The following is a 21,628-nucleotide window of genomic DNA, read 5'->3' as shown; positions in this document are numbered from 1 at the left end:
TCCCCTAAATAATAAGCAGCATTGCAAAATCTTTAATTAAAGTAATAATGCTTAATTCTGTTCGTGAACCAAAATTGCATGTTAAAGCAGATTTTCAAAGGCATTTAAACGACCAGGGGGAACATTCTAAAACGCCATCAGACCATTTAGTTTTCCTTTCCAAGTAGGGCTGACATTGCCTTTATTTTACCCAACAAAAATCCCCACCAAATGATAATCAAAACAATCTTTCCATAAACAGGAGCTTAAATGCTGCCTCTCAGATCAGATTACATTTCAAGTGATCCTAAACCAAGCTAAAACAGCGTTTAATGAACTTTGTTCTCACTCAAAGAACTGACAGGGAGGCTACCCTTGGGTCCTAAGGGGTACATACCAAGGTCAAGAACAAGGTTGCTGACTGGAACGTTCCAATGGCCAGTACTGACTATGGCTTCAAAGTGAAGGAGGAGGAGAGAGAAAGGGGATGCTTGATAGTGACCCTCGGGAAGAGAAGGCAAACTTTTCCAAAGCATTTAACAAGCTTTTATCCCCGACCATGGGCCAGATCACCTGAGTCAGCACCACACTGGGAAGTATCAGATTCTCTTCCCAATATCCGTGGGGAAGACACGGCTCAGATGAACGACCGACACAGAAAATGGGAGCTTCCAGGAGTATCAGGTTCTGGATTCGCTTTCAGAACCTCGCTGTCCTTCCACAGACAGGATGAACTACTGCGCACTCTCTCAAACCAAGCAGAAAAGGCAAATGGTACCTGGGGATTTGGGTACCAGCATGTCTGAGTTTCAGATGGTTCACAACTGAGGTAGAGTGAACATTTCCCAGATTTATACTCCTTATGGGGAAGAGAAGGGGAGGCTAATCCCAAGGAAAGTATTTAGTGACAAAGAGAATTCAAAAAATAAATAAAATATAAACTTTAAGCATATCATAAGCACATAGACCTTCTTATCCAAAGGGGGCCTTAGATCAGGATGACATCTTGTGGATTACATGTGATATCAGTCTCTCCCCTCACCCTATCCTTTCCTTCCCCCTCCATTCCTCAGAGCCAATTCAAATAGACAATCTGTTAGTCTAGTCACCTAAGGTGTACCTGAGGTCCCTGGCCAGCCAGGGGTTTCTGAAGCTATGCCATTATCCAAGCAGGGAGGGGCATGTCTGCATGTATGATAGTCAGAAGTCTCACAAAATGATTGGTGAAAACTGTCAGACTTAGCAGGGCAGTGGTGGTGCACACCTTTAGTCCAGCTCAGGAGGCAGAGATAGGTGGATTTCCGAGAGTTCAAGGCCAGTCTGGTCTACACAAAGCTGTTCTAGAACAGCCAGGACTATACAGAAAAATCCTATCTCCAAAAATCAAAGTCATAAACAAACAAACAAAAATCCTCAGACTCTTTTTCTCTGGGAACAGGACTGGGAAATGGTAAGAAACCCCAGCAACTATTAATGTGGCTTCAGTGGAAAACAAATGGGGAAACCGAGTCACCCTATGGGGCCTCAAATGAGTCAAAGCTTGTACTAAGAGGATACGTTGTACCAGAGAAGAGGACGGTGGCAGGAGCAGATCAGCAGGAGCAAGGGCAAGCACACTTGTGCTGGCTGCCCAGTTTAGAATTGGTAGGAAACAGGATCCAGAAGAGAGGGGATGTCAGAACTCCCTCAGCTGGGGTCATGGCCACCTCGAACATCTGCATTCCATTCCCACAGCCTCCAACAGAAGTTCAGTTTTTCCTGGACTCCTGAAAGCCTGGGGCAGAGAGTGGTAGCTACCGTCTGTCCTCATAAAGAATATACTAGCACTTGGGAAATTTCAATACGTCTCTACTCCTCCTCAATCAAAAGACAAGGTTAGTCAATTGTTTTATTCTGTAATCCAGATTTCCCAACAACTCAGAAAAACTTTCCATAAATTTCTCCATAAAAAATGACTTTCGTGACACTTCCTTTTCAGTCCACAAAGTATCTAACTTTCACTCTCTAACCTCAGGGGACAATGTTCGTCTTTTCTAATGTGCCACCACCCTGCCTGGCACTTCTCTCCACAGAGAAGGATGTGCTGAGTCCCTGTGCCACTTCCGTCTCCCGAACTTCATGCTGTGGACGGATGAAGAGGGACGCAAGCCCAGTGCCGAAGCACTAACCACCCATGTGGAGATGGGGCATCTAAGGAGAGGACCAAGGTTTGGGGCCGGGGCTGGAGAGGTGGCTCCCCTCTTAAGAGTAAAGTAGGAATTAAAGCAGGATGCCTTTCATTCGAGCGCCCTTCTAACTTGAAAAGCCAGTAATTGACAAATAAGCAGGCAATTATTACCAAAAAAAAATTGCAGAGAAATTGCATAGCACTATCCAAAGTATAAACCCCAATTCTGGATACATACCCCATGAAATCCTGAAAGCCTGGAACCAGTCTAGTGAGTTCAGCAATCAAGGAACTGGCTGAATAAATTGAGGTGTGTCTATTAGCACAAAACTGATTCTTGAATAGGAAGTAACTTAAGAAGACATGGATCAATGAAGAATGACCTAGAATGATCACTGTCAATATTTGTAGTCTGCATGCTTTAGTGCAGATACACAGAGAAGATAGCAGGAGGAGCTGTATGTGTATATCCACATATACGTGTGGATGTAACTTTATAAAAGCAAAGCTTATAAGCTGTCTAACAGTAAGTGTAGTCACTCTGCTACACACACCATCAGTACATTTTGGAAGTGTATGTCTATATGCTCACCAAGAAAAAGAAAAACAATACCCACAAGACTAGCCATAGAGGCTATCTATGGGAACGGAAATCAAGGAGTGTTTTTGTTGATTAGATACTGAGGTAGTCTACACCACTACAACTCAAATCTTATCTTAAATAATGTAAAGGTTAACCATGGCAATAGCTATTTCTGTTTTATTCTCTCGTAAAATCCTTGAAATTTAAAAGACAAAAATACTCAACAATAATGTCATTAAATTCCCAGAGATCCACTTTTTTTTCTTTCTTCATGGCCACAAAATCAGATAGCTAATTCAAACAAAACAAAACAAAAACAAAAACAAAAAACCCACATATTTAACCAATCTAGGAAGAAAAAATGGCACTTCCAGGTTTAGACAAAAGGCCAGTGGGGAAATCAAAACTTCCTGCTCAGTTCAGACAATGTTTTTCATCTATTCGTGTATGGGGGCTGGGGCTGAGTGTGGGGGGGAGGGGGTGGCACTTGAGTTCAAATACAGAGGAAGTCTTTGCAAGCTCTCCAAGTGCTCTACCACCTAGCTACATCAGCAACCTGAAAAGTTACCCCGCTCTGCACTTTTCTCTAAGCTGCCCTTGTAAACTGTTTAACTCTCATTAAGCAAAGGAGCAAGTGTCCGAGAAGGATTCTCCACTGGTACACAGAGGACAAAAACCCAAGTTTGTAACAAGTAATTGAGAAACATTAAATTATAACATCAAAGTAAGGTTAAGCCAGTACATCCCATGACCCTGAAAACACTTTTGAACCGGGGAAAAAAAATACATTTCCACCGTGACTTCAGTGGTAACAAAGTGTACCTGGCTGAGTGTGCACTGAGCGCTCAAAGAACAAATCACTTTGAGCAATAAAGTGTTGCTCTAAAACTGATTTAATTTTCTTTTCTTTTTGCTCTCTAAACAAATTATTTGCGATAGTTCTAAAAGTGGGAAAAATAGCAATTCCTAAAAATACCAATTCATACTTTTTCCAGTTTCAGTATCTGATCTGAACCTATCTTGCCAATGCCAAAACTCAAGCAGCCCCCTCTAGTCTGGGGCGATACGGGACCGGTGACTGTTCTGCACTTTTGCTCATCTGTGTTATACAAAGTTTCCATAATGATCGTCTATGGAGACCAGGAGAGTGTTCCGGGCTTTTAAAAGAATTGACTTGGAGTTATTTATAGCCTCGGAGGCCCAGGAAATATCCCTTTCTCATAGCTTTCTCCTTCTGTGGGAAAGGGGCAACTGGACCAGCCCATGAAGGGTTCTCCCACAGTTCCAACCCCACACCAGATCTGTCTGTTCTCTGTAAGAGAATTCACTTAGCACTGAAGTCTCTAAGTTAATAAAGATGACACTGAGCCCTCTTCCCCCATCTAAAAACACATGATGCTTTAGGAGACGGTCTTTCACAAGGAAAATCTTGAAATTCTATGAAAGATCAAACTCTCCGTGTCCTATGTCTGCCACTGGCACACAATAAAGGAAGCGCATTGGACAAATTCTATTAATAACTAGTTCTACTTTTCTAATCTTAAGAGCTTGTTTGCAAGTTCCAGCCAGGAGGGGTGAGAGCAGCTGCTTGTGTAACCTTGACAGAAGACAGGTCGTCCTCTCTCCTGGAAGATCTTCTTCTCTGACAGGCCTCAGCTCCAAGACAGAGAGAGGCAGACGCGTGGAGTGCTGAGGAAGGGGACAGGTGCCTAGCCAGATCAGCCAAACTAGCCCCATAACAGATGTCACTGCCAAAATGCCCGGATAGCCTAGGCTTCCAGGCTTTGGAACCTGATGGCTGGCCGCCCCTTTTACAAACCAAGCAATAAAACACTCCTGGAGAGGCTTCAAAGTAAAGGCACGTCCTTCATTATCTAAGCAGCGATTCGCCTTGAAATAAAGCGAAGTGTAGATGGCATGTTTATTTTTAGAGCTGTGATAGCCGGAGCTCGCTGACTTCCGGGTGGCAGGAGGAGTGACTGCAGGTGCACGTAAATAACCTATATGTTTAATGTGCTGTTCAATCTGCAGAATGGAACACTGAAAGGTAAAAGACCAGTACACATGCACGCACACACGCACACAGACGAATGCATGTGTTCACACGTGCTCACACAAGCCACACTAGAAGTCTGTTTTTTTTTTTTTTAGTAAATCATGTATTCCTAAAGTTGCTTTTATTACAAAAATCACCCTGATCGTTAGTTACACAGCAAATAGTCTTTAAAACCTATATTCACCAAGGCTATAGAACCAGGGAGAGTATGGTCAAGTAGCTGGTGACTGTCAAGGCAAAATGAAATACCTTTTCCCCAAATCTCAAAAGGCAGCCCAACCCGGACTCTGGGAGGATGTCTGAGTGACAGACAGGCGACAGCGTTCCTCAGGAGTTTGTGAAGCTGACTCCCCTCCACTTCCCTTACCTACGGCCTAAGGGGCCCATGGCTGTCTGTGTGCTGTGGGATATTTGTACACCATGAAAATGAGCTGCTGTGATGGCTGTAAAAAAAAGAGCTGACCCTTCAACAGCTAGGCAGGAGGTGCAGGCAGGGCTTCTGGGCGGAGAGAGGACGCAGGAGGAGACGCCAATGAGACAGGGAGGGAGTCAGACATGCAGAATGAAAGAAAGGTAAAAGCCACATGGTACAACGTAGATTAATAAAAGCAGATTAATTAAAGTTATAAGAGCTAGTGGAACAAGCCTAAGCTGAGGCCGAGCTTTCATAATTAATAACAAGTCTCCTTGTCGTTATTTGTGAGCTGGCAGTCCAAAAAAAAAAAATCCGATTACACCTGTGGAGCCTGGCTCCTTCAGCATCACAAGGACCTGAGACACATTTCAAAATTCAGGCCGGCACCTTAGCACGCCTTCCCTCCTCCCCTGCTCTCCTCCTCCCCTTCTCTCCTTTCCTATGTTCCCCCCACAGCTACCCCTAAACTCCCCTCACACACAGTTGCTCCATATTCATATCCATGTTCATTCTCTTCCTCGCCCCCTCCCTCTCCTGTGCCTCCACGTCTCTCACTGCTCTCTAAACTCTACCCCTCCTGCCCGGCTCATTCTCCCCTCTCTCAGTCCGCTGGCCACGTTCTGTCTCCCTCTTTCTCGCTCTGCTCTGGACTCTTCCATATGCCTCTGGCTCTTCTCTCCCTCTCTCTCTCTCCTATCTACAATAAAAAGAACCTTCCCCTTAACCACAGAGCAGTCATGTGGTCAGTTTATACAGAGACCTCTCCCACCAGGAAGGAATAAAAGTTAAGGCTGGGGAGTTTTTCATGCAGGAGCTTTGTGCCTAGTCTGTCAGTCTCTGTGAAGTAGCAGAGCCTTCCCAGCCTTCATTCCTAGCACTATAAACAACAAGAAGTAAAATAACTAAAACTATAATTCACAATAAAATGCTATTCAGATAAAAGTTGTGCTGCTTGGCCGGGCGATGGTGGCGCACACCTTTAATCCCAGCACTCGGGAGGCAGAGGCAGGCGGATCTCTGTGAGTTCGAGACCAGCCTGGTCTACAGATCAAGTTCCAGAACAGCTAGGGCTGTTACACAGAGAAACCCTGTCTTGAAAAACCAAAAAAAAAAAAAACAAAAAACAAAAAACATATTTGCTTTTTCTGTGACAGAAAACAGCAGTTGAAGCTGAATATCACAGTGTCCCTTTTTCAACAGCCTAGGGGTATTTACCCCATCCTGACTTATGTCCAAAGCAGCCCTGGTCTTAAACCCATGCTGATGAGCACCATGTGAAGCTACATAGAACACGCGCCCTAGTCCGGCCTCCACACTACACAGGAAAGAAGCCTTGTGACAATTGTTGCCACAACAGTTGTTAGTAAAGGCCAGGCACTGAGGTTCTCAATCCACAAACTTGAAAGGGCATTGCTAGGAAAAAATATATAATAATGATAATGATTACGGAGAAAAAAACGTTCTCTGTCCCAGGCGTGGTCACTTGAAGGGACACTACTCCGAAGGAACCACAGATCACTCCTGTGAGCTCAAATTAAACCTTCACCTGCCTGCACAGACTTCTGACACCCTACACACTAATCCCTTCTCCTAACAAGGAAGGTGCCCTCCCCACACAGGAGACAGAGAATATGAATTTGTCCTGTGGGGTGGTGACAGTGGGTGTCATTTGCTTTGTGATCTAGAATGGAGGCTAAGCCTCTAACCTTTAACCACCAAAACTTTTTGTTATTAGTGCATCTCCAGCCACCCCCTTCCAAAAACATTTCTTAATTAAAAAAAAAAAAAAACTATGATTCTAATTCCCAATAAGCACCAAAGATAAACAAAGGTATTATTTTCTCCGGGGGTGGGTAATTTCAGAAACTCTAATTCTAAATTTAGTAATATCTGCTAGTACCTACCAAAAAATAAACAGATGATTAAATAAACAAACTAGTCAGTCCTCTCTCCATGACAAAAGGAAACCAAACGAAGCAATTCAGTCTCTCATAACCAACCCTGACTCTTAGACATATACTTGTTTCCAAATAAAGTAATGCTTCCCAAAACCATTTCTTTCGGTGTTTACAGAATCATGGAAACACATCCAAAATTAGTTAAGAGAGGCAAGATAACAGGTTACACCTTAGCCAAGCATGGTAAAGCATGCCTTTAATCCCAGCACTTGAGAGGCAGAGGCAGGCGGATCTCTGTGAGTTCGAGACCAGCCTGGACAACATAGCTAGTTCCAGGACAGCCAGGGATACCTAGAGAGACTGTCTCAAAACAACTAACCAAACAAACAAAAAACGTTACACCTTAAAATTACCTCAAGTCAGCAGAGGTCTCACCACAAAGATGCAAACGATTCTCCTCAAAATATGAGGTCTACCTTTCAAAATGAAGGAAGTCAAACACGTCGATACACAATAAACTCATGCTTGTCTTTCTTTTGTAAGTCAGGGTGGAACCTCAACAGCCTCTTAGAAATTGCTCTTACACGGCCAGAGACATCATAATGACAGCGAAGCAGTCTCAGCACAGTTCCAAGAAACCCCCATCTAAGATGATTCAAGGCCACTGTCAACCTAGACTGGACTGAAACTCGCCGCCAGACAAACCTCCTGTTGTGTCTGCGAGTATGTTTCCAAAAAGGCTAGCAGAGGCGAGAAGACACACAGACTATAGTCCACATGGTGGTACAGTCCCAGCCTGAGTAAGAAGGGACAAGCCATAGTGAGTGCCGGCATTCACCGCCTGCTCCGTGACCAGCCCAGGTGTGAGCAGAGAGTCTCCCAGTGCCAAGCCTTCCGCACCGGGTTGGGCTATCTCCTTAAATGTGGGCCAAATTGAGACCTGCCTTTTGCTTCCTGTCAGATATTTGGTCATGACAGGGAGGAAGGCAACAGTAAAGCGGTAATACACCATCCAACACACCTGTCAAAACGCCTGATGGTGATACACCCAGACTTGTACTGTCCTATGAAGCAGTCGCTAGCCATGACTGGCTACTGAGATTCTGAAATGTGAAGTATAACTGAAGTGCTGTGTCATGGTGGAGTCTGAAATGCCCACAAAGGCGCATGTTTTGAACGCTGGGTATTCAACTTGTGGTACAATTTTGAAGTCCATGGAGCCTTAAGGAGGTAAGATCTGGCAAGCAGAAAAATGTCACCGGAGTAGGCCTGTGAAGGTTAGTTACACATGCCCCAAGCCCAGCCTTGCTGTCTCTGTTTCCTGGTCCACAGACACATGAGAAGTCATAGACACACACTCTTGCTCCGTGAGCATGGCCACACCCTCACTGCCACCTTGGACATCTGAAAGCATGAACTAAACTTTTCCTCCCTTCAGCCGTTTCTGTGAGACCTGGGTCATGGTGATGCAGAGGGAAGTCACACAGACCACTCTGTGCTTCCCTCCTTAGCTTGATTTAAGGTCAGTGAAAATGCCACACTGAGTCCGTGGCCATATCTATCTCCTAGAATGTTGCTGCTACTCTAATAACTACAACATGCCCACTTGACTCAGCCCGTAAGCTGAAAGCTGAGCTATTCCAGATACTTGCTGCTCTTAAACTTGTGTTTTATACACACACAGGCCAGGCCACCACATTGACAGGTTACAGCCAACGACTCAATAGAACCTACTACAAAACACTAGGTAAACGAAGACAGCTGAAATCCATGGGGTCCTAGGACCCGCGAGCCTGGGTATCTAAGGACGGAAAGGACTGCAGGTGATGATGCACTTGGACTTCTGGGGTCTTGAGTGGTAGAGCAAAGGTGCTGGGGTGGATTTTCTTCAGCCCCTCCCAACGTGAATTTCCTTATTCTCCTCACATGTTCATGCCATCTCTCACTTGGGAACCCATCGCAGTTGGCGGTGACCTGCACCTCCTTCCCTAGAAGAACCCCCTTCTGGTGTTTCAGTCACCTCTAATTATGCAAAAGCAGACAGCGGCAAAGGGGAGGAAGACAACAGGGAAGAGAGGAAAGGGGACAGGAAAGGTGTGAGTAGGGAGGGGAGGAGGGTAGAGAGCCAGTGAGGGGGGCAGGGAGAGATGGCAACAAAGACCACCCTGACAACCTAAGAGCCAAAGTAAACACGGCAGGAACAAGAGCGAGTGCGGTGCCCCTCATTACAAACCGGGTACTAACGGATGCTTCCCGCTCAAAGCAAGAGCATCCACTCAGCGAAGACCTTCACCATCAGCGGAGCAATTATGAGTGGGTCTCGACCCGTCACAGGTCAGCGGCTTCCAAAGTCCTCCCAAGGAAGACCCAGCTATCCCAGCAGGCATCCGTCTCTGCTTCCATCCAGTTAGGCTGGCCAACAGTTCCAACAGCAACTAAAGCTGGACACCTAAAACCCCATAAATGTCACCACATTTTCCGTATCTACCTGAGAGGATAACTACCCAGAGCACTTCTGATTCTCGGCTTCTGAAAAATTATATTAAATGTCAACTGCCTCCAAGAACGCGGAGATAAAATGTTTGTTGAGGTCTCTGTGAGCTCCACCTTAAAAGGCATTTTCATATATATAAACACACAATCAGCTCAGAGCATCCATCACTTACTCCCTCAGTACCCAAGACGTTTCTCACAGCTATGCCCGAGTTTATTCTCAAGTAACTGTTTTGCAAAGGAGAAGAGACTTGAAATACTTCGTCACTTGCTTGCACTTGGGTTCCAACGTGTGTATCTCGATCAATTCTAGAGAGAGCTGTGCCAGGCTATCGTCGGAGAGGCCTATTTCTCTTCCTCCTGCTTTCCAGTTAAGCCAAGTCTGAAATGCCTTTTTAATTAATACGCTGAATTCTTCTCTAGTCCCAGAAATTCCACCAGTGAATAGCAGATTTGAAAAAAGAAACCTTGGAACGCTTACATCTCTTCAAGTATCTTGGGGCTATCTGGTATAACTTAAACAGAAGTGTCCTGAAAGAGAATGTAGATCCTCATATGATGACTTGGGGAATTTTACTTTAATGAGGAAAAAAAAAGTTTTTTTTTTTTTTTCAAAAGATGTACCACTGAAGAGCTATAACAAGCATTAGATGAGATTTTACTTAAAAATCAGGTTGAGTGCTACAGTTGCTACGGTCTTGGCATGGACCACTCCCACCCCATCACTCTCTGTCCATTGTAATTTATAAGAGTGCAACCCCTGTCTGCATAACAAACTCTGGAATCTCACCGTCCTGCAATCCTACTCCTGGGTTTCATCCGACTCTGATCTGTGGTATTTCTGATTTCTACACAGTAAGCAACTTCAAAGAGCTTCAAGGTGAAGGTTATATCTGAACACACGCACAGCAAGAGATCACTGGTGTGTCCAAAAGTGCGGGTTAAGTACTGGGGACGCTAAGGGGAACAGCACAGATATCCTTACATCTCCTACGATGCCCAAGCACAGGGTGGAGAACCACAGCAGGCAGCTCTCAAGCCCTCAGACCCAGTGGGCCATTTCCAAGTTCAAGTTCCGTGAATCCAGGAGGGAAAGCCTCCACGGTGCTCCCCAACAGGGGCAGGCAGAAGCACTGAAAGTGCTCCCCAATGGTCTGCAGGGCTGAGTTCAGGTCTACAGAGCCCTTGGAGCTGACTGGCCCAAAGTCAACTCAGTACGACTCATCAGAGGCAAGATCAAACCCTTGGGATCAAAGGAGACAAACTCAGATATCAGGCGATTGACATTCATTCATCCCTCGAATTCAGACTCACATTTGTCACAATGATCAAATACTGAATAAGAAGTGGGAAGCATGGAAACAGGAAATGGTCCTCAAAGAAGCTCTGGCCATCCTGGGCCAGGATGGACGCACAGAAAACCATCCTCCAGAGGGCAACGCAGTGAAGGGCACCACAGGACAAGCAGAGGGGAGCCGGGAGAGCCAAGGACAGAAACTGTTTCTGGGAAGGAAAATCCTTTAGTCCTGATTTCAAAAGCACCCAGAACAGAGTTAACGTGTATAAAAACAACAGAGTGGTGGTTAATGGGTTTAGTCAATGTAGGAACATGCGCCAACACACTTATGTCTTACACATGCACAGCTTTTGAGTGTGTTCAGTGCATAGGTACACTTTCAACATGCATGTTGTACTATAAATGAATACAACTAAAATAGAGACGCAAAGGACTATGGTACAGAGGCAAACTGAAGCTGGCAGAATGGTGTGTCAAACAGGAAAACTTCACAGTACAGGCGAGGGAGGCGAGAAGCCTTTCCACACGTGTGCAAGGTTCCCCCCGGCTGGCGATGCCATCCTGCAGATGGAAATGCAGAGACAGAGCAGAAAAGGAAGCAAGAGCTTTAAATGTTGTGTTTTGAAGGAACCCTGAGAATGACTAAGGACAGCCAAACAGCCTGACAGCACCACAGACATTCTGATACAGAGGTGGGCCTGGGAGCACCACAGACGTTCTGATATAGAGGTAGGCCTGGGAGCACCACAGACATTCTGATACAGAGGTGGGCCTGGGAGCAGCAGAGATATTCTGATATGGCAGTAAGCCTGGGAGTACCATAGACATTCTGATATAGGGGCATTCTTGGGAACACCACAGACATTCTGATATAGCAGTAGGCCTGGGAGCATCATAGACATTCAGATACAGCAGTAGGCCTGAGAGCATCATAGACATTCTGATATAGAGGTAGGCCTAGGAGCACTACAGTCATTCTGATATAGCAGTAGGCCTGGGAGCACCAGAGACATTCTGATATAGAGATATGCCTCGGAGTGCAACAGACATTCTGATATAGCAGTATCAATTTTGGTACCATAGCCTACTAGAGCAAGAAACAAAAATGTTACTATAATCTCCAAAAACACTGACCAGGACCAAAAGAGTGAGAAACTCGGACTCAGAGACACATATACGATAATGTGATATCTATGTATGATACACATATGATGTAGACAGAACACTTGGGACTTGGTGATCTTGGAACTGCGGAAGGCCGGTAAGGGTGGGATAGCAGCATAATCAGCATGTTTTGCACTGGGGATTTTCAGATGGAGAACAGGGAAGGAGCAACATTCTTAATGAAGGACTAGGAAGCTCCAGAAGAACTGGGAGGTGCCCGGACGTGGACTCTTGCCTGATATAGGTGAAGCCCTAGGCATGAACCCCAGCACCACAAAGGAAGAAGAAAGGTCGTCCAAATACTAGTTCAAAGTCAGGAAAGGTCTCTCTCTGCATTTCTGGGTCAGCCGTGGAGATGCAGACCGTAAAGTAGTGGCAGGCAGGGAAACAGAAGCCCAGGTCACGGCCATTCCAGACTGTAAACTGAAAACTGGGTCCAAACTTGTCTGCCAGGGAAGACTGAGACAACCCACAGTGCCCATGGCTTCTGTCCACAGATGGACAAAGGCAATTTTAGAGACCAGATCTTGGTTTTTGAGAGACAGCAGAAGCCAGATTACAGTAAGCAAAGAGGAAGTGGGCGGTTCTCTCGTCAGCTCTGCTGGGACAGGAGGAGGGACAGGAAAGACAAGAACAATTGTACATGAGGGACCAGCCTAGAACTCGGCCCTTGGAAGGCAGGGGCAGAAGAGTCCAAGCCTTCCTCTGCCACCACAGTGAGCTCAATACCAGCCTGGACCTCTTGAGGCTCCGTTTTTAAATAAACACTACCACCACCACAAACAAAGGTTGAGAGGAACAGGGGTGTAGATCAGTTGTGGACAACCTGAGGCCCAACCTACAGCACTACAAAAGAAAAAGATGAGAAAGACTTCAATATTTTTAAGCTGAGGAAGGGAGGGAAAGAGGGAAGGAGGGAGAGAGGGAGGGAAGGAAGGAGGGAGGGAGGGAAGGAGAGAAGGAGGGAGGAAAGAAACAGAAGAGATGACTATCTGAAAACAAAGGGCCCAGTTTTCCCAGTCTCTGAGAAGCAGGGACTACTTCTTTGAAGTCAGCAGCACTTCCGGCCAGCATGGCAGCCTCCAAAGGCCGACTCAGAGGTAGACGCAGGTTGTTCACAGAGCTTTTCCATTATGGGCTCTTCCTCCCGGCAACCTTCCCACAGGATGCTCTCACCGCTTGTCAGAGAGCCATCTGGCACCTAAACCCCTGAGCTGTCCAAACCGCCAGGAGCTCCACAGGTCTCCCCAGCTTCCTCCATGAAATCTCAAGGGTGTGGAGCTGCCTAGGCCTAGGCCAAGCCAGCCTACCTGGGCTTCTGATTTCCACTGCACGCCACCTTCCAGATGGCTTCCAGAAGAAGGTCTAAGGGTGACCTCACTCCTTTGCACCCTCCCTTGGCAGAAACCAAGTGGAATAACTCTTGAAGCCACTTCAAAGGCTCGAGACGCCGGGGCTGTGTTCTGTCCTGATAACTTGAATCAGATTAGCAAAGAAAGTTTATAGAAGTTATGGCTAAAACTAATTGAGTGTACCCTGTGCCAAGCACTGTCCTGAGTGTTTTACATGCTCACAAACCTACTTTTGTTGTTCAGGCTACCAATGTGGAAACTGAGTGCAGACACATCTAAGCAATTTGTTCTCAGTCACAACTGCCAGTGACTACCATAGCAGGACACAGAACAAACGGCCCAGGGCTTCTGACTCTAGAGACAGAATGGCTGATGTTTATTTTTAAACCCCATCCAAAATGTAGTTAAGATAAGATGTGAGAGTCAGACGGGGTTGGGGGGAGGGTGCACATTATTGGTCATGAATCAAATACAACAAAAAAAAGCAAAGATTGCAGTCTCTCTTCCGTAAGTTTCTTTTAACCTTGGGATCTTTTCCACTTAATCTCATGAGCAGAGTTAAAAGAACTCTTTCCTTGGGAATACGGTCAATGCCACAGAACTGCACTGAGAAGCCTAAAGGCTGGAGGTGAACCTTAGAGACAGAGGGCCCTTCTATCAGGTCACATACACACACACTCCACAGGCTAACCTGGGAAAACGTCTATGTATCACTTAGCAGAATGGTCACAACGTGAATGTTTTTGTGTATATTTTTCTTGGTAGTTTAAAAAAGTGAAGCAGTTACAAATCAAAGGCCCAGCCTCAACTGGGTTATCCCAGGCCTCTTTATTATAGGAAGAGAGAGAAAGGGGGAGGGGAAGAGAGGGAGAGATGGAGGGAAAGACAGAAGAAAGAGAGGGAAGGAAGGAGGGAGATGGGGGAAGCCTAACTAACTGAAGTCAATGGGAAATGCCAACAGGGCTGGCAGGAAGGCCAAGAGATCAGGATATGCTCAGTGCTTCAGCTCCCCCAAGAAACACACAGGGGATCTACCCATTGTCCTCAACTACCTCTAGGTCGGGCTATCACCAACCTACTGCTAATCCCCAAACCCTGGAACCTCCCAGAAGCTGGGAGAACACCCTAGGCTGTTTGCAGATCTCAATTTAGGAGAAGCTAAGGATCCTACAAGTGACTGCAGCCTTGTTACCTAGGTCTTTGCAAAAGGCCTGTGGACCTACCTAGACAGACAAACAAAGCCACATTAAAGAGGAAGCAGATGAGCAGAGGGACCCGCTGTCAAAATGGTCCATTTCTCTTCTGTTGCCTCGGATGGCAGGAGAGTGTTCCTTTCAGACCACTCTCGAGGACCTCCATGGGTAAAAATATGAAGCAGCATGTAGAAAATCAAACGCAAAATTAAAAAAAAAAGGAAGAAAAAGGGCTTTTCCTGATCACCACAGCCCCCCTCCCACAATGAAGACGACCAAACATTCTAAAGCAGCGATCTATTTATTGCTCCCCGGTGGAAAAGGAGGGGAGATAAGAGCACTGCTGGAATTACCTGAACCCAGTTCGGAAACTGATCCTGCCAGGACTGCACCTCTGTCAAGGAGAGAGTTCACCGAGGTTGTCCTTTCTAGGACGGATGTCCAAGTCAATGTTTACACAACTCATCTTTTATTCTTTGTTTAAAGAGTCAAGGAGCGCCTGTGAATACTGCCAACACACTCGGCTTTCAGCTGGCGACGCCGCCGCCGCCGCCGAGGTGTCCTTCATGCTTTTGGGGAAGGAACTCGAGGGTGAGGTGCGATGAATAAAGCGGGAGATGATAAACAGAGCTGGAATTCTCTCCAGAGGACGGCTGTGTGTACAGAACACGGAGTGATCCCGAATGCCCTGCCTGACATGGGAGCTCAACTGCTCCACGTGTCTCGCCGCTGTTTAACGACAAAGCTCCCTCCGAGAGCGCTGACATTATTTCTAGGTCATGCCTGAACTTCTGAACCAGATTACTCCCTAATAGCATTATAGTTCCTCCACGCCTCTTACAATAGACCGGCAGTGCCACATACACAAAACTTTATGTTTAGGGTTGGTGGGCCCTGTGTTTGTTCCTCTACAACAGGAGGGCTTAAATAACTGACCCTGGTCTGTTTGGATTTTAGAACACTCAGCCTCTCCTAACACCCAGGCCAGGTCCTGTGCCCAGAAAGAAACAGAAGAAACAGTGCTTGTGCCTTGTGCCACGCTGGAAGTTAAAGCACCCTGCCTCCCTCCTGGGCTTTAGGCTCTGGCACATCTGAGCCTCCTGCTGGTGGTGGCTCACACTGCTGGAGGCACAGCACAGGCCACCTGCTGGAGGGCAGGGAGAGGCAGCGGGCCTGCCAAACTGACTTGGGTGTTTGTAAGGCTAACCTCTTGAATATAACGTTTACGGCAAAGTGCACGACCACAAACTCACTCTGAATCACTCAACTGGCAGGAAAGGCTAACTGGGAATGGGTTTGTCTTTCTTCGTAAACATTAAGCCCTTGAAAAACCCTTTTCCAGCATTTTTTCAAGAATAGGGGTTTCCAAACAGCCATCTCTTAGATAGGAAAATATGAGATCAATACTCAGCATAGAAAAGCCCTCTCACAACATAAATGTGTAACACCAACACAGAATAAGCAGGGGATTCATCTCTTGAACTCCTCAGGTAAATTCCCCTTTCTTCCCTCTTCCGTCTTCACTAAAAATCGAACAACCAAAATTAGCATCGTTACCACAAGCAGAGAAGGCCTTGCAACTAATCCTACTTAAACTATAAAGATATTGTTCCTTAGTTCACAAAAGAGGCCAACTCAAAATATTGTTTCCAGAGTCACAGCTTACACTTTAACCCTCATGACTAACAATATAAGAATATAAATTGGTGGTATGTAAATTGTTCTGCCTCCTTAGGAAATCTGTGTGGTTAGAAGAGACCAACCAGCTCAGAGGTTTAATAGGGGAATCCACCGTTGCTTAGGGAAAGCAGAGACCTAAATAATTAAGCACCTTAGCAAACTCTTATTCAGACTTCAAAACCAGTACACAATGCTGGTCAGTTTCTCCCCTGAAGAGCATCTGCCTCTTCACCCCGCAAGGCTCACTCAACACACCCTACAGGATCATTTACCCTTGTCTCCTAACTCATGAAGTCCGTAAGGACTGGGACCATTGTTTATTTATCCTTGTATTGCTACTAGCCACCAAAATTCAGGGAACTTGGAAGGCCTTAAGACCTCGATGAGCGATTAAAAATGATAAGGCTAGCTATTAGGGAAGATATAAAAAGGGGCAGAAGAAAGGGGCCACCAAACTATGTTCAGGGAGAAGAGCAAAGCTTCACAGAAGACACTTTGGCCTTGGAAGTGGAACAAGGCTCTCCAGGCAAAGAAGACCCCTGCCGCAAGAGGCCTGACCTCAGCAGCAATGTCCCGAGTCAGTCCTCAGCATCAATACATACTATGTATGCAAGTGTGTGTGTGTGTGTGTGTGTGTGTGCGTGTTTGTGTGTGTGGTGGGCTTTCAAAGGAAAGAGCCTGCTAAGGTGGCAGGTGGACACCAGAGCCTTTGCAGGACAGCAGGGACCCAGTATAAACGCTGGGAGAATGTAAGACCATGGGAGGCAGCGAAGAAGTTCTGGGTGAAGAGGCTCATATGCCAAGCAAGAACAGTTTTCTCTGAGGACTCTGGGCTTGGAAAGCACTGGGGGTTGTTAAATCCTGACAGTGTCGTGAAGGTTCACTCCTAAAGAGTCTTTTGCTAAAAGTTATGAAGTATACTACAAGAATTTTGGCTACAAACGTCTATAAAGACTACTTACAGCTTTTACACACCAACCCACACTACCACTACACACACGAGCACACACACGCACACTTCTGACTGTGAAACACATATATATGTATACACACGTGTATATGTATGCATTGCTGGCAGCCTCACTCACAGAGAGGATAAAAAGGGCTCCTCTGAGTGTCCTGTGAAATTACATTAATCATATTTTTTTTTCAAGGAGAAAAAAATCGAGAAATCTTTTAACGTTCAAGAAAAAAAATTAAGATAACTTAAATCCCCTCCCCCCTCCATCCATAGACACCGGACTATGGGGCAACAACAGCCTGAGTGCAGAGTTCATATGATGGGGGGGGGGGTCCCACTTTGCCTGGCAACATGGCTCAGGGACAAAACTTTTAACTAAATGATCTTGTAGGTAAGGTTCTAAGCTAGAGGACAGCACAATCCCCCTGGCCCTTCACGTGCTTGGCTCAAAGAAATGAACGCCGGCTTCTTGCCTTTCGACATTGCCAGGTATTTAAAAATGTAAGATAAGATGATATTAGTGAGCTGCCTAGGAGACACCGAAAGGCTGGGCGAGGATCGCGGACAGCCTCGAGTTTCACCCAGTAAATCCGCCCGGCGCAGGGCAGAAGGCCAGCGCGCCCGCCCGCTGATCCGCCCCGGGGCTAGCGGCAGGCGGCGCGCCGGCTCGAAGGGAGGCAGGTACCCCGGGCGCAGCGCGCACAGAGCCGGGTCGCAGGGCGGGCATGCGGCGGCTGTCAGAAGAAGGCCAGCATCCTCCCTGGCCTGGGCAGGAGCCTGGGCCTCCGCCGCTACTACGTGGACCGGTTCCCCACCGAGAGGTCACGGCAGGAGGCACAGGCGCGGCTGCGCCCACAGGGTCTCTCAGGACGCGTTGCACCCGGCGCGGCGCGGGGGCGAGGAAGCCCAGGGCGGCACCCCCGCATCCCCAACCCCGCCCCGGCAGCCCATCCGCGTGGTCACCCGCCACGGGCTGCGGCCCCCGCGCTGGTCGGGCGGGGGAGGGAGGAGGATGCGGCGTTACCGGGTCCCAGCTCCGCCAACCCGGCGATCCCGGAGATAAAAGTTTGCAGCATGCAGCTCGTCTGCAGTGCGAGTCACATCCGCCGCGCCACCTCCTCCTGCAGCAGCCGCGCTCAGGGAAGGAAGGGATAAATTAAAAATTAAAAAAAAAATACAATAAAATAACTGTTAGAACCGGTAGGCCCCGAAGCCGGCCGCTCTGCCTCCGGGCGTGCAGGCAGGCAGGAAAAACCGCATCCCGCACCCACTCCCGCCCAGTCTCGGCGCCCGGCCTGGACCGGCCCCGCAGCACCCTCCGCACTGACCGATAACCTCCTGAAGCTCGTACGCGTCTCTGCAGATGGGCCAGCCGACCGCCTGAGCTGCCGGGGCCGAGGCTGGAGCCGGAGCTGGAGCCGGGGCCGGAGCTGCGGGCGCCGCCGGGGCCGGGGCCGGTGCTGATGTCGCGGCCGCCGGGGCCGGGGCCGCCGCCGCCGCCGCTGTCACCGGGGCCGCCTGCTGAGGAAGCTGGACGTGCACGGGCGAGCCGCTCGGCTCCGCCATGATGCTGCGGGAGGAGAGTGAGGGGTCGCGCCGGCGGGCGGACGGACGACCTTCCACTTGAAACTTCCCTAGCCTCGTCGCCCACACCTCTCGGCCGGCGCACGCCCTCCCCGTCCGCCGCAGCCGCCGCCGCCGCCGCCGCCGCCGGAGCCTGCCACGAGGGGAGGGAGCCCGGAGGCCGAGCCGGGCGGAGGGAGGAGGCTGCGCGGCGGAGGCGGGGACGGGAAGAGGCGGCGGCCGCCGCGCCCGCCGCGCGCCCCGAACCTCGCGCGCGCGGTGCTCTCGGCGCTGTGGGGAACCGCCGCCCCCTCAGCCGGGGGAAGTTTCCAGGCGCGTGGAGCCGTGCGGCTTCGGGGGTGCTTTCGGGGCTCACCCGGGCTCCCTTCCCGCTCTCCGGGCGCCTCCGCCCTAGACGATCGCGCTCTGCAGAAGAAGCCCCCCTGGGACTCCGAGGGCGGGGTCGTTGAACGGCTGCCCGGTTCTCGGCCGGCTAACTCTCCCCGCCCGGCTCAAGAACCCGGAGTTCTTTTTCCGAGTTAGCGAGAGTGAGAGACACCTCCACGGCGTCGGTTTTGTAGGACGCCGGTTAAAAAATAACCCGGCTTGTAACTTTCCGGTGCTTTACCTGGCAGTATCCCTTTCGCACCTTGCCGAAAGTAATCGCGCTGCTGCTCTCAAAGGAAACCCGACTCCCTAAGTCCCCTGGCTTTCTCTTTTGTTCAAAGAGCCCACTCGGATCCCAGAAAGGTGATGTCAGGGACTGTGAAGTTACACGGAATGGAGAGGGGCTTTGGAGTGTAACAACTCTGAGACCGAGCGCTGGCCTAGCCTGCTCAGTAAAGGCTCCTGGTTCTACACCCCACCCCACCCCCCACCAGCAGCTTTTATGTGCTTAATACCCTGCGCGGTGGTCTAGTACCTGCCTAATAAACTTCCTAGGTTCGATACCAAGTGCAAATACAGACATCATAAATACATCGGCAGTCGCATTAACCCTTTAAGACCCTGAGGTCAGACAGCAAGTTTTTTTTGACTGCACCTAAGAAACTTCCTGGGGCATAAATTAACTGCAATGGAAAGAAAGTTTTAAGTAAATGCCGCCTTTTCGACGCTCCCCAAATGACCTCATCTTTAAAATAGCTGTGGTAAAACCAGAGCTCTTTCTAATTGCAGGTGTCACGTTTGAATGTGCAGCTCTGTTCCCTCACGGAGGTGACCACGATTAATTAAATGACCCTTGCCTGGGGCTGGAGGGCTCCTGTGACTCAATAGCGGGATTGGTTCTGTGGCCGACTTTAGGCTGATGGGGTCTCAAGGCACCACAGCACGGTTGGAGAAAGAACAACGCACATGTAAACGCCATCAAACTCTTAAAGGAGTAAAGATCTTAAACTTTTTAAAAGATAATTCGGGAGAAGCGTAGACTTTTGCTTGGAGAAAAACCAGTTGTCTAGGGAAAACAGTAATGCTAACTGATGGGTGAATTTACTTAAACACCTTAGAACAGTATGTGTGGATCAGGAAACGGCAACTCGCACGATTAACTAAGATATATTTTATGCAGATATATTATTATTAAAAATCAAATATATTCATTTTAATCTTGGCCAAGAAATCAGCTTCATAAACAAACTCTAGGCCTCTGATGAACAGGGGTGTTCATTATCCCAAGCCATCCCTGCCCTGTTTACCACGGCATGAGCTGCTCCCGTTCTATCCTAAGAACTCTTGAGGACTGCTTTTAAAGGAAAATAAGAAAGAGTAAATGAACATGCCCCCCCCTTGCTTTGTTGTACAAAGTTATATCTTCACTTTGGCTGCGGGAAACCTTTAAGACAGGATAGGAAAACGTGATTCCCAGAGCTGAGTCAAACACAAAGAACTGCTTCCTAGTCAGAGACCAGGTATCTGGTCGTGAGCTCAGGGCTACTAATGCTTTTAAACTGAAGATTAGGTTTCAAGAGGAGACTGAGCGCTCCAACATCAGGCTGGGAAAAGGACCTTTACCACAAAAGAAACAAACATACAAACAAACAAACAAACAAGCAAACATCATCTGGCCAAAGCAGGACTGAGGTGCAAAAACCCTGGAGTAGAAGGAGGCAAATGTGAAAACAATGGGCTCTTCTTAGCTTCCCTTTCTGCTTTCAAGTATCTGAATAAATGGATCCTACGTGCATTAAAAAAGGATTTGTTTGTATTTTCATGGCATCTTTGACCAGAAACACAATTTCAATTTAGTGATCAATTTCCAGGCAAAATTAAATGTTTCTTAAATACCTATATTCCCAAGTGTTAAGTACAAGCACTATTTCCTTGTTTTTTTGTTTTTTTGTTTTTTTTTTTTCGGAAACATTAACTTACAAGTTTAATCTCATGGTTTTTTTTTAATATAATTTTAAAAAACATGTTCCCTTCCTCATATTTAAGCCTGGTGACAAAGGCCCCTAAGACTAGATGTTCTTTAAGCTTACTTACCTGTGGAAGTAGTAGGTTCCTGACCACTCTTGCATGTTGTCATTCTGGCAAACCCTTAGGAAAGCCCCCGGAGGAGACAGACAGCTGGTCTGTGACAGGAACAGTCATTCTTTGTGGGTAGCTAAATGATCTGTGTCTGATTCAAGCCTGTGATTGATCTCAACAACTCCATATTTGTCTCCCCCGTCTCCCCAACATCCCTGGCATTCATAATCTCAGTCCATGGATTGAAAGTAAAAATATAAATTCATCTGACAAAATACGGATCATATATATTTAATCATTTTTTTCTTTTTCCTGAAAAGTTCCTCCGGGGAAAATGGGAGCAGCTTTTGAAGACATGAAT

The 21,628-nt window shown here is 47.5% G+C and overlaps 1 protein-coding gene across 1 annotated transcript in view; it reads right to left on the bottom strand.

Annotated features, from left to right (window-relative positions):
• Stk39 (serine/threonine kinase 39) overlaps window positions 1–18,999 on the bottom strand; it is a 246,649-nt gene extending 227,650 nt beyond the window's left edge. The window contains exon 1 of the mRNA XM_050122514.1: window positions 18,567–18,999. Coding sequence (XP_049978471.1) covers window positions 18,567–18,804 — 238 coding nt within the window. The 5' untranslated portion in view covers window positions 18,805–18,999. The remainder of the gene's footprint in view (window positions 1–18,566) is intronic.
• Window positions 19,000–21,628: the final 2,629 nt, after the last annotated feature.

Source organism: Alexandromys fortis, unplaced genomic scaffold (genome assembly GCF_014885135.2).
Source record: "Alexandromys fortis isolate MF-2015 unplaced genomic scaffold, M_Fortis_MF-2015_v1.1 scaffold_8_9099976_23576923, whole genome shotgun sequence".
NCBI lineage: Eukaryota > Metazoa > Chordata > Mammalia > Rodentia > Cricetidae > Alexandromys > Alexandromys fortis.
Note: the sequence above shows the minus strand (reverse complement) of the source record. Positions and strands in the feature narration are given on the sequence as shown.